General features: G+C 42.6%; 1 protein-coding gene across 1 annotated transcript; it reads left to right on the forward strand.

The window, feature by feature from the left end:
* Positions 1-9,630: 9,630 nt before the first annotated feature.
* LOC110004258 (E3 ubiquitin-protein ligase TRIM39-like) lies at positions 9,631-12,206 on the forward strand. Its single transcript, XM_020659801.3, has one exon. The coding sequence runs from the start codon at positions 9,785-9,787 to the stop codon at positions 11,426-11,428; it is 1,644 nt and encodes a 547-aa protein (XP_020515457.2). The 5' UTR covers positions 9,631-9,784; the 3' UTR covers positions 11,429-12,206.
* The last annotated feature ends 699 nt before the right edge of the window (positions 12,207-12,905 follow it).

Genomic DNA, 12,905 nt, shown 5'->3' on the forward strand with positions numbered 1-12,905 from the left:
CAATGTTTAACAATCTTCAATCGTGGCGACAACCCGACGTGCAGATTGTGCCCGCCTGTCCCAAACAAGCCTTTGTAAAAATCTGATTGTTCAATTGTTTGTTTGTTTGTAATTTCTCCGTGGCTCAGAATGTGAATAGTTTGGAGCTTCTTCTCTGATTAACAAACAAAGTGTAGTGACGCTCGCTGTGGAAACACGATCATTGAGTAGAGTGGCAGTGAGCTGCGGTGTAGTGAGCTGCGGTGTAGTGAGCTGCGGTGTAGTGAGCTGCGGTGTAGTGCACTGCGCTGACCGCTCTTGGAGTACGTGGAAACAGGAGCCGTCCGATTCATCTGATGTTTCAGAACTTCTCAGTTGTGGACCATGCGGTGTGGACTTACAGGTAACAGGAGGGGGCCTGGTGTTATCTCTGCCTCTGGGGGCTGAGAAGTCACCCCCCTTCCTATGTGGTGATCCAAACCTGTGAAAGTGTGAAAAGGTGTCACAGCTGTCCGGGGACTGGGGCGTTTCCCCAAAGGGAGGGGCTCCACAGTCAAAGTCTTTGTTTTCAGGAATGGCAGGGAAGACAAGACTAATTTTCTGAGTCCTTGGGTTATCCTGGCTGCTCAGTTCTTTACTGAGCTTTTCAGCAGGGTTGTTTGATCTCTTAAGGGGCTTGGTTCAAGATCAGAGCCATAGTCAGAAAATATGTCTTGCTCCATGCTTACCTGTGCTCCATGAATAACGTCAAACACATCCAGCACTTCCTGCTTAGCAGTTTTGAAGTGCTGACAAATACATTTATTTTCTGCCAACAGGAATTGGATGTGGTCCTGCAGGGCTTCTTTTTCTACTTGCAGCTGGGTTTGCTGCAGGAAGGACTTGCATTGGGAAAGAAGGAGAATGCTTTGGGGTTTTCTAGCTCGGTGGTTGGCCTGATCAACGAGCTCCTTTAACTTCTTATCACAAATGCTAATTGAATAGCATTTCAATAGAAATGAAAAGTCGGTGTTCAAAACAAATACATTTCTTGAGAAGAATTATTTCAAGATAAAACTCTGGATTAAAGCAACAAACTAGTTCATTAAGAAAGTCGCCCTGGCTGCATCATTATGTTCAACAACATACGACACAAACGAAGCCACAGCTTGCTGTCTGCTTTGAAAACCTTTTTCCTCAAGAAAAATCTCTTTTAGGATTAAAAATTCGGATTACTGTGCATTAACAGTGCAATAAAGCTGGTTTCATTGAAGACCTCACACGGGGCACCATTTGTTGGGGTTTTATCTAGTCAACTTTGGTTATATTCTTTAATAAATATATTTAAATAGTAACTAAACCCTAAAACCACTTTTTTCAACTATAAACCTCTGTATTTGAGTATTAAGTAGTGTTATGGATCAATCCAAGTCCCAATCTCGACATTTGAGTACAAAGTATTGAAATTTGAAATATTGTGTTAGAAATGTGCATAGTGTCTGCCCTTCCTTTTGAAAAATTCTAACGGCTGTGTAGCGTACAGTATAACGTAGGAGTACAACCTCACGTCACCAAACCTATAAAAGCCTCGTCACCCGACTCGGCGAACTGTGGGGACTCAAGTGTGTGTGTGTATTTGTGTGTGTGGGGCAAACATTGTATCATGTTGCGGCTGATAACGGCGCGAAAGGAGCGAGTGGGCGAGTTTACCCCCGTGCCCCCCTCCCTCTCCAAGTTGATACATTCTCCTGCTTATTCTGCTCCGGTCCCCGGCATCATAACGTGCCTCTCGCACATACCTGCCGAACACACACACGCTCACCTCGTACTCTCTCTCCTCACTCACTCGCTCCCCTCATCCACACACACACGCGCACTGAGCCCTGAGCCTGAGACACTGTGTGTGTGTGTGGCAAACATTGTATCATGTTGCGACTGATAATGGCGTGAAAGGAGTGAGTGGGGGAGTTTACCCCCCCCCGCCCCCTCCCTCTCGAAGTTGATACATTGACATTCTAAATGCATTTTTTGAAATTCCAGGGTACAGCAGTAGAGCTGAAAATATGGGGTTTAGTTACTCTTTAATTATTATTAATATAAATAACAATATCATTAAACTATGTTTAATCAACTCGGGGCACCACCCTGAAATCAGGGAAATATAAACAAAATATCACTAAAATCAGTCATAATAATATTATTGATAATTAATAACTATATTTAATAAATTGAAGGCTAAAATCAGTACACAAAGCCCTCGCATCTAGCTTATATCACAATGTAAATACACCAGTAATCACAAACAACTGCTCTCTTAAATTATAACAGAATTTATTTAAACAAAGCAACATCAATCCAAAATTAATGAACCGAATCAAACAAATAACTATTACAAACTAATTTAAGCAAACAAACATTATCAAGCAAAACTTGTGAATGAGGTGTAAAAGTGTAGTTGTGTGCGTGTGTGGATGAGAGAGAGAGAGACGGAGAGAAAGAGAGACAAAGAAAACAAGATGGTGGAGAGACAATGCACCATTTGGCTTCGTCACGTGGACAAAATGGTGGATAACAAAGGAAGCCGTGTGGCTGCCTTTTGAAATAGTTTGAGCTCTCTGAGCTGGGTTCAGTAACTGTTACTTAAACACCAGAAAGCCAGTGGCCGGACTTTGATTCAACGGCGGGTAAACTGGTCTTTCTGTTTGTGAAAGCTGTTGACTGAAGGTAAACTAGACACATAGGCGAACACGGCGGTTCATCACAGCAGCTTACAACAGATAATAAACAGAATGTGACGTCTCGTCAACAATGATGCATAATTATCAGTGGTTATAAAAGAAACATAACTATTTCTAAAACTATTTCTGCCCAGACAAAAGCTCTTACTTGGGGTAACTCCTGGTGATCATTGCAAAGTTGGTTAGATCGTCACTCTGTTGAATATTAAATCAACAGATTCAGGCAGGTTTCCTTCGTGGCAGATGTAGGAGGAGGGTAGCGGGATTCAGATCTTCGACCAGAGCACTGCTCTGTGGTCTTCTGGTTGCAGGAGCCGAGTTCTTTATGTGTCCTTGTGGATTCAGGGATCAGTGGGCTTTCTTGAGCGCTCCTGTCCAGTTGCATTCAATGATGTCTTACAAAAAATCAAAGGAAAGAAACGCTTCTTTTTGCTCGAACCTGATAGCATCTGATTGTGCCCAAAACTAAATATATGTCGTGGAAGTAGTCAGCTGAATCCTCTGATGCTTGAATTCAGCATGTGAAAAGCTACCTTGACTGTGCAACCTCTGCTCTGGAGTTTAACCTATGTAAGTCAACAGCAGGAAGATTGCCTCCTCAAATGCTGGAGTCCATCTTGTTGGAGAGTGTATCCTCTGATATAGGCAGACCACACTTGAAGAAAAAGAAAGGCCCTTTTTCAAACCGGCCACTACACCCTACCCCTACCCACTACCCCTCCGTTTGTGCGTCCCCGCGGAGGGTCCGCCATATTAAGTCTGTCCCAAACTAGCGGGGAGTGGTAGTGGGCTATAAAACCTCCACCAGCAAGTCTACACTGATGCCGACTTGCTGAACACGTGCAGCGCTAATTGTGTCCGGTGGTAGACATGGAGGAAGCAACCTACAAATGTAAGTTCCGCGCAAGTGCCTGTACAAACATTGTTAAACTAAGATAGATATTTAATGATATTATAATTATTATTATTATCATTGTCATACAGACGTTCACAACTTAAAGTGTACATGGTATTGAGTATCAAATAAATGCTTACCCTGCAGTAGTCCAGAAAATAGTTGATGTCTTTTTTTTAATGTTAAGTGTTTTATATTTACAGGGACTGTTGCAAAAACCAAAGACTTCATCAAATCAAACAAGAAGCTGTTCAGTAAAAAAAGAAATGCAGCCAAAGAAGCGTGGGAGTAATTTTTTTTTTATTTTATTTTATTTTATTTTATTTTTTTTTAAATATGTCTCTACAGGCTAAGGCCTACTGTGGATTGAATGTAATGAGTCTGCCACCTCACTGCTCGCTGTTTATCTTATCTAGCCTATTAATAGTAGGCTAGTGGTGGTGGTAGTATAAAAGTTTGTTTCTGACAAAAAAAATTCACTGTCCTCTCTGACATAATTGCTTTACAGGTTCATTATCAAGGAGCTGAATCTTGAGGGTTTGACCGTGAAACAGGCGTCAAAGAAGTGGAAAAGATACAAGGTACATTTGTTGTCCCAGAATGAAGATCACTGTCTTCAATGCAGCAGTAAGATTTCTAACGTGTCACTGTTTGCCCTATAGGAACTAAGAACACCTCCCACTGAGTCTGGAATGGACCAGGGAGAGGAAACCCCCGCCACATGGGCCTTCTACATCGACATGCATGAGGCAATGGGGTGTAAGCCGTCTGTAACTCCTCCTGTCCTCATTGTCTCGTGCATGTCTAACCCCACCATACTTCCTGGTCCCTCTGGAGTGGGTGCAAACCCCAATGACCCCCCAACCCCATCAGATCCAGTTGCCCTCCAAAGCACTTCCAAAAGGCCCTCAACGTCCTCACCTGAACCCCACCAGCCACCACCAGCCAAAAAAAGATGTGCAAGCAAAAATGAAGACCTTATTGACTATTTGGAGAAGGAAGCAGAGGAGCGGCACCAAGAAAACAAGGAACAAACTGCCAAAATGTTACTATTATTTGAGAAGATGGTGGAAAAAATGTGATTCCATTCATTTATATATTGCTTTAAGTTACCATAAGTTACATATGTTTACGTTGTTTATATTATTTTATGTATAAATATTGTTTCTTCTGTGAAGGAGGGGGTGGGTTGGAAGCTTTGATTTATGGCAAAATAAAAAGTTTGACCAGCCCTTGTGTATACTTCATATCTCAAGACAAGAATGCTCAAATGGCTGCTCTATCCAAATTAGTAACATGACCTGTATTATCTAAACTATACTTCTGATTATAAACTTGGGTGCTCAAAAGGAAAAGGCAAACACAGAGGACAAAGGTATCATGTTTTGCGCTAATGTAATGACCACAGTTAATTATTTGAATGAACAACAAGCTTTTAGTACTCTACTTCTACCTGTAGTGTTAAGTGTCATTGAATTGCCAGCTAAATGTTAAATGTAGCAAATTAATAGAACTCAGACAGGAACCCAGGATCTTGAAATAGGCATATCTAGAAATCTAGGAAAAAGATTTTATGGAGTTTGGTTCGTGTCCCTACTGTGGTTAGTTCAATGTTTGGGATTCCGAGGAGCACAGTTCATAAAATGATCCACAGAGTTAGCGGGGAGATTAAGGCCAAACTCTCCAGTGTAATCTCACTGCCAGTGCCACATGAGCTTCCTGCCATTGCCCAAGGATTCAGCGACCTTGCACAGAGCCCTGCATTTGCCCATGCTGCTGGTGCCATAGATGGATGCCACATACGCATCAAAGCTCCAGGTAACCGGCACTATGCGGATTACATCAATTACAAACTGTTTCCATCCATCCAAATGCAGGCCATCTGTGATGCGAGAGGCAGATTCCTGGATGTATTTTTGGGCTATCCAGGTTCCGTTCATGATGCCAGAGTTCTGCGCAACAGTCCCATTTTTTACCGGGCCCTGTACCCTCCAGCTGGTTACTATCTGCTTGGTGATGGTGCCTATCCTTGCCTGGAAAGGCCAATTGGCATCATTACGCCATACAAGCACCCTCTGCGAGGCCAGATCCAGGAAAGGTACAATGTGCATCATTCAAGGACTCGTTCTGTAGTTGAAAGAGCTTTTGGGATGATGAAAGCACGCTGGCGAGCTACTCTATTCAAGGACCTGGAGGTGCAACCCCATTTTGCACCTGACATCATCGCCTGCTGTGCATTCCTCTACAATCTCTGTCTGACGATGCACGATGATCTGGAAGAGGAGGACCTCCCACCAGATGAAGATCCCCAGAATGCCCCCACCCCCTCATGGGTGCAGGTGGACAGTAAAGTCCTGGAACCCAGATAAGGGACAGGATTGCTGCTCACCTGTCTGCGCCTGTCCAGTTACCACATCAGTTGGCTGACCATGATTATTTGTGAACAAAAATTCATGCATTTTGTTTGTATTTCAGTTGTTGATTATTACTAATTTGTCAAAAAAAAAAATGAAGTATTTTTTTTATTGCCTAAATAGCCAATTAAAAGAATGTGGCTTTAGAAACGTGTTTTCGCTTGTTATGTATTTAACACTTCACTTAATATTTCCTGAAACATATTTTTCTCGAACTGATGTACCATGAAGACACAATGTCCTGCCAAACATGAATGTCAGAAAGGGAAAGTCCATGGGCCAAACTAAAAAGAAAAACAAGAACCTCCTTCTCCTGGCCCCAACCGTGGTCCCTTGGTGAAGTGGTTAACTGCAAAAGGTAACCCACAGTAGCTCAATCCCTCTTGAGACAGGCCTCTGGATTGCTGTACAGCATCATGATGGGATTAGCTGCATTTAGTTGCATGTACAGCCCTCTGCCCTCCTGGGTTAAAACAATAAATGTTATTTAATTAACTTAGACACATTAATTAGGCTAATTTCAGCACTTAGGTGATATAGGCTGATCAAAACCATGTTGCAGATAAGTTCTGTCAATATTTAGGCTATTTCTTATTTTTATTGTTTTTGATGTCTTTGTGAAATCTCAGTACACACTTAAGTTACAACAAAAAAAGGAGCTTTTTGCTGCTCTGACATTCAAAAATATTATCCTTGTTTTTGCATTAATTTAGGACAACCAGTTCTATGACATTATGATTAAATTACAATAAATTGACTTAACATTAAATTATTAATTAAAGAATAATTTATTGGTTTACACTAATATAATTTACTAAAGAAGAATACAATTAATATCCATAAAGAATTTTACAGAATGCGTTAGCCACAAAAAAAAACACTCACCTTTCGCTGGTGCATCATCAAGAGTGAAAGACGCCTTAAACGCCTACGCCTTCTGAAACATCTAATCTGCTCATTTTCCAATCGCTGGTGGATCAAGGCAATAACTGCCGCTCCCGCAAGATGCTGCTGGGAAACCATGGCAACACACAGTTCCTGTTTCCGTGTGAGAGAGGGAAGTTTGTCCCCAAGCTTGCCGCTGTATTTATACCCTACATCTTGATGAAGGGGACTTCATTCAGCTGCGAGTTTGACTCCACGAGTGTGCACTCTGTCACGGAGGAGGAGGGTGTAGGGGTTGGTTTGAAAAAAGGGCCAAAGTGAGTGGAATGATTGCTTTTAAGGATTGGAACTACCTCAGGCCTCCTCCAATGAGGATAGAGAATTCAGACACCCCCTATCCCCCCACTTTCACACCTATTTGTTAGTTGCTGTTGGGAGGTGCTGGGCTAAGACTCCTTTGTATAGTTCCCTCCAAAATAACTCTAGTCAGGCTTGAGAACTGCGATAGAAGCCTGAGTCCTTTGTCCAGCACACATGGCTGAGGCCCAACACTGAAGAGCTCTGAAGATCAAACAATTCAATTCAGACATGTTAGAGACACGTAAGAGCATGAATAAAAACCAGGAAGAACACTTCAGGTTTACATCCCGAGACATCTGAGCTGTTTGTTCTTCTCACAGGTAACAAGACGAGGAAGAAGAATGAAGCTTTACTCTCTATATTGACCTTATTGTTTCAAACTAAACTCCATCACTGACAGTCTGTCAGCTGGGTTTATAAATACAGAAAATAATTAAATTCTGAACAATTCCAGAAACCACACAGGCCTCGTGGTGTCAGACCACTCCTACAGGACTCTCCTGCTACACTGCTGCAGAAACAACAGGTTTCCCCTAGACTGTAAGGCTGCAGCCTGGCTACTCTCTTCTGGGTGCTCTCCTCTGTGTGCCTGAAGCCGAGCCCCCTGAGCTTCTAATTTTCAACATAAAGCTCCGGAAAAAATATATATATCTAGTGTACATGTAATATATTACAAACATACTAGGTGCTTATATACGACGGAGGATTAGGGAAATTTTTTTAAAATTTTGAGATTAAACTTGAAAATTTACGACTTTAATCTCGAAATTAAAAAAAAAAAATGTAACGTGGCCCTAATCCTCCGTCGTACTTATAAATTCAAGACTAAATAAAAAATAAGCAATTTCGCCGTTCTATATGTATATGTGCTTTTTGAGTTATATATAAACACACAGCTCAATCAGCAGCGTTGGTTCAGCTGTTGAAACAAACGGCGCTCTATCTCTCCCCTCTGCGTGACTCATTTGAACGTCTCTTCATTCAATCATTTGGGCTTCTTGTAAACCTTGAGCGCCTGACTCCATCTTCTACATTCTTATCTTCTTTTGGTGCGGTGGTAATGTTTGAATGAATGGATTTCCTTGGCTTTTATCGCTCGTCCCAGCAGCAGTGTCTACTAGAACTTTTACTATTGTTTTGTGTTTTGATTTAATTTACTTACATTTTTGCTTTTACGTGTCTTTATGATGTTTGGATGTAATGTTTTGCCTAATTTACTGTACAGCACGTTGGTCCGCCTCGGCTGTTATAAATCTGCTATATAAATAAAGTTGACTTGACTTAATCATAGACCGTAAATATTAATTCATGCGCGAGTTCGTAAACTGTTTCTTGACCCAGCACACTTGCCGTTATTAATTTCTTGAGAAGCAGGGCACCAGAGCACATGAGACGAGAGCACACAGACGAGAGAGCACCAGGATGCAGCCATACCCGACTCGGTTTCCATGTAGACCTCTGACTGCTGCTATGACACACAACGACCACTAGATGGAGCCCAACATGAAGAAACAAGAAGTGATCAGTTCTGTTCTGCTGCCACAACAAGCACCAAACTCTCCTGATACGAGAGTGACTGTAATAAATGAACTCGAGTATCTTATTCACAAAGAAGATACAACGACTTTAATGAGACTCTTCCTCTTCTCAGATCAGATCAGATCAGTCTATTGAAGCTGGTATTTCACAACAGCCCTGTGACTCAGAGGGAAGAAACAAGCTGCAGTTAGAGGCCGAGCCACAGGTGAGGGAGGAGAGCTTCAGCGTCACTCTGAAGAAATAAAACTTAAAGTTTGTCAGGGTGTCGACCACGCAGCCGTCCAGAAAGGTTTCCGTTTCTCTTCAAAGAAATTACACTAACTTCATCCAATCTTTGTCAACGACACAGCAGAGTCTCTGCAAACACTGGTGAGTACAGCTGATCATATTTACACTTTGAACAACCAGGATTTACACTCAACTCTTCATTTCACTCTCTCTTCATACTCCAGCTTGTTAAACTGTGTGTGTGTGGGTGGGTGGGTGGGTGGGTGTGTGTGTGTGTGTCTTTGTCTGTGTGCGTGTGTGTGTGTGTGTGTGTGTGTGTGTGTGTGTGCGTGTGTGTTTGTGTGTAACTGAGGTTCTCTCATTTGGACTTTGGTTTATTTCTAACTTCCTTGTATCGTTGTTGTTTACTGATAACATCCTGCTGCCAAACTAAATTCTATTTCCTCTGGCTGTTTCACAATAAAAGCTTGACATGGAGAAACAAAAATTAGGCTTTTAATTTGAAGGAAGCAGAGAAGGAAGTGAAATTTGTTTTCAAATAAACAGGCTTTCCAACAGTATAATGTTTATTGCCAAGAAGCATTGTTACAACAAACAAACAAAAAATCTACTAAACACAAATTTCCAGATTTTTTGTGCAATGTTTATATATCCTGTTACTCACCTACTGTCAGGGCTGGACTGGATTGTCATCACGCAGATCACCTGCTGTCTAAACCTGCGAGTAAATTAATCTAATATTTTTCTTTCTTACACTTTGTGTAGATATGGCTGCTGCAAACTATCATCGGTCTGAGGATCAGTTTCTCTGCTCCATCTGTCTGGATGTGTTCAATGATCCTGTCACCATACCATGTGGACACAACTTCTGCAAAAACTGCATCACTGAACACTGGAACACCAGCGACCAGTACAGGTGTCCAATGTGTAAGAAGGTTTTTAACACCAGACCTGAGCTGCACGTCAACACTTTGCTCTCTGAGATGGTTGGTCAGTTCAGAGACAAAGCTCAGCAGGAAGCCAGCAGCAGCAGCAGCTCAGAGCTACAAGAGTCCAAACCAGGAGAAGTTCTATGTGAAGCCTGCACTGGAACCAAACTGAAGGCCCTGAAGTCCTGCTTAGACTGTCTGGTCTCCTACTGTGAGACTCACCTGGAGCCTCATCTGACAACTCCATGTCTGAAAAGACACCAGCTGATCGACCCTGTGGAGAACCTGGAGGACAGGATGTGTATGAAGCACGATAAACCTCTGGAGCTGTTCTGTAAGACCGATCAGACCTGTGTCTGCATGCTCTGCTCTGTTTTAGACCACAAGACACACGAGTTTGTTCCTCTGAAAGAAGAATATGAAGAAAAGAAGGCAGAGCTAGAGGAGACAGAGGCTGAAATTCAGCAGATGATCCAGAAAAGACAACTGAAGATTCAAGAGATCAAACACTCAGTGGACCTCAGTAAGGACGATGCAGACAGAGAGATGGCAGAAGGTGTTCGAGTCTTCACCGCTCTGCAGGAGTCTGTTGAGAGAGGCCAGGCCGAGCTCATTGACACAATCGAAAAGAAGCTGAAAACAACAGAGAAACAAGCCGAAGCTTTCATCAAAGAGCTGGAGCAAGAAATCTGTGAGCTGATGAAGAGGAGCACTGAGGTGCAGCAGCTCTCACGCTCTGAAGACCACCTCCATCTAATCCAGAGAGTCCAGTCTGTTAACTCTGCTCCACCCACCAAAGACTGGACAGAGGTTAATGTCTGTCAACCACTTTATGAGGAGACTGTGAGGAACGCTGTGGCTCAGCTGGAGGAGACTCTCAGTGAAAAGATGAAGAAGTTGTTGGATCAAGCTGAGCTGAAGAGAGTCCAGCAGTATGCTGTGGATGTAACTCTTGATCCTGATACAGCACAACCTAATCTCATCCTGTCTGAAGATGGGAAACAAGTTCATCTTGGTGACGTGACGAAGAATCTTCCAGACAACCCAGAGAGATTCTTATGTGTTTGTGTTTTAGGAAAGCAGAGTTTCTTTTCAGGCAGATTTTACTTTGAGGTTCAGGTTAAAGGAAAGACTGGTTGGGATTTAGGAGTGGTCAGAGAGTCCATCAACAGGAAGGGATTAATCACAGCGTGTCCTGAGAAAGGTTTCTGGAGTATATGGTTGAGAAATGGAAATGAATATAAAGCCTGTACTGGCCCTTCAGTCCGTCTCTCTCTGAAGTGTCGTCCTGAGAAGGTGGGGGTGTTTGTGGATTATGAGGAGGGTCTGGTCTCCTTTTATGATGTGGACTCTGCAGCTCTGATCTACTCCTTTACAGACTGCTCCTTCACTGAGAAACTCTTCCCTTACTTCAGTCCCTATCTTAATGAAGGAGGTAAAAACTCTGCACCTCTGGTCATCTCTCCTGTCAGTGTGAAATAATCAAAGACTTCATGTATTGATTCTCATCCGAGTACAAACCATCCTATTTAGTGACAACACGGTATATTTGGGCGGCAGTTGCTCAGTCTGTAGGGACTTGGGTTGGGAATCAGAGGATCGCTGGCAAGTCCGGAAATTGGTCTGGTAGCTGGAGAGGTGCCAGTCCACTTCCTGAGCACTGCCGAGGTGCCCTTGAGCAAGGCACCTAACACCCCCCCCCCCACCACCACCAGCTCAGGAGCGCCCACTGTGGGCAGCCCCCTCACTCTGAGACCTCTCCATTAGTGCATGTCCACAGGATCCTGTTTGTGCATGTGTGTGTATTTCGGCCTATGTTTGTGTAGCATGTTAACTAGACAGAGTGTAAAAACGAATTTCCCCTCGCGGGATCAATAAAGCATAAGTTATTATCATTATTATATTTGACATATTTGACAGAATCAGATCATCGTGTTCGTTGATTGACTTTATAGTTCAGAGGTTTGTCCTCGTAAACACACAAACTGATTTGATTGACTCAGCTCATCATCGAGACGCATCATTTATGTGATAACATTTATTTTAACCCTCTAAACTTCACTGACTTCCAACTTCAGATCGAGAGGAAAAGACTGTAGAAGACATTAATTCAATAAGTTTATATTTGTCTGAAATGTCTTTGGTGTCTCTTTGACTGAGTTCTGCTGTACGTATGATAGTGTTGATAAAAAGTCAAAGAAATCTGTAAATATGTGATTTTGAAACAAAAACTTCTAAATAAACTTGTTGTTGAAGACGAGGTCTGAGTAAGTACTGAGTAAGTACTGATTGACACGTATGACCCAGAACGTCCACCAGATACGTGTGCTTTGTGTGTCCACTCCCTCATCCGTCAACACCCACAGGCTGAGTTCTCAGAGCGCAGCACGGAGCAGCACCGCCGGACAGCTGGAGTCACCAGACCAAGGAGTTCCCACGGTAAGTACAGAATCAGGAGTGACATCGACAGATAACACGATGTATGAGGTATAAAACCGTTATAAACACATCAACAAACACACAGAAGGTCATTGTTCTGAACTCGGGATGTTAATGATTAATCATCTATCGATTAATCGCCGTTAAGAATTTAACCGATTAGAAATGTATTCACTGACGATCTGTTTACAGTTTAACCGGCGGTCACATGTAATACCAATTCATACCAAAAGAGGGCGCCCGTCACATTTACAACTCAGAAAAACTGCTGTTATCACTACTAAAGGAAGAAGAGGTGCTGTGAAAAGTGAGGAGAAATGTAAGTGGTCAGCAGAGAGAGTGTTTTCTGCAGCTGGACTTGTTGTGAATAGACTGAGCACACGACTCAGCCCTGGTCACTTAGAGCTGCTCGTCTTTGTAAAGCACTAAGCCGTACATATATTTTGGTGAGTAGAGTATTTAATGCGATCACAACTCACGGCTGAATGTGTTGAAATATTAATTTGCCTACAAAGCAGAA

This window comes from Labrus bergylta, chromosome 1 (assembly GCF_963930695.1).
Source record: "Labrus bergylta chromosome 1, fLabBer1.1, whole genome shotgun sequence".
NCBI classification, from domain to species: domain Eukaryota; kingdom Metazoa; phylum Chordata; class Actinopteri; order Labriformes; family Labridae; genus Labrus; species Labrus bergylta.

Coding starts and splice junctions, on each gene's coding strand:
- LOC110004258 (XM_020659801.3), top strand. CDS start 9,785: ATGGCTGCTGCAAACTATCATCGGTCTGAGGATCAGTTTCTCTGCTCC.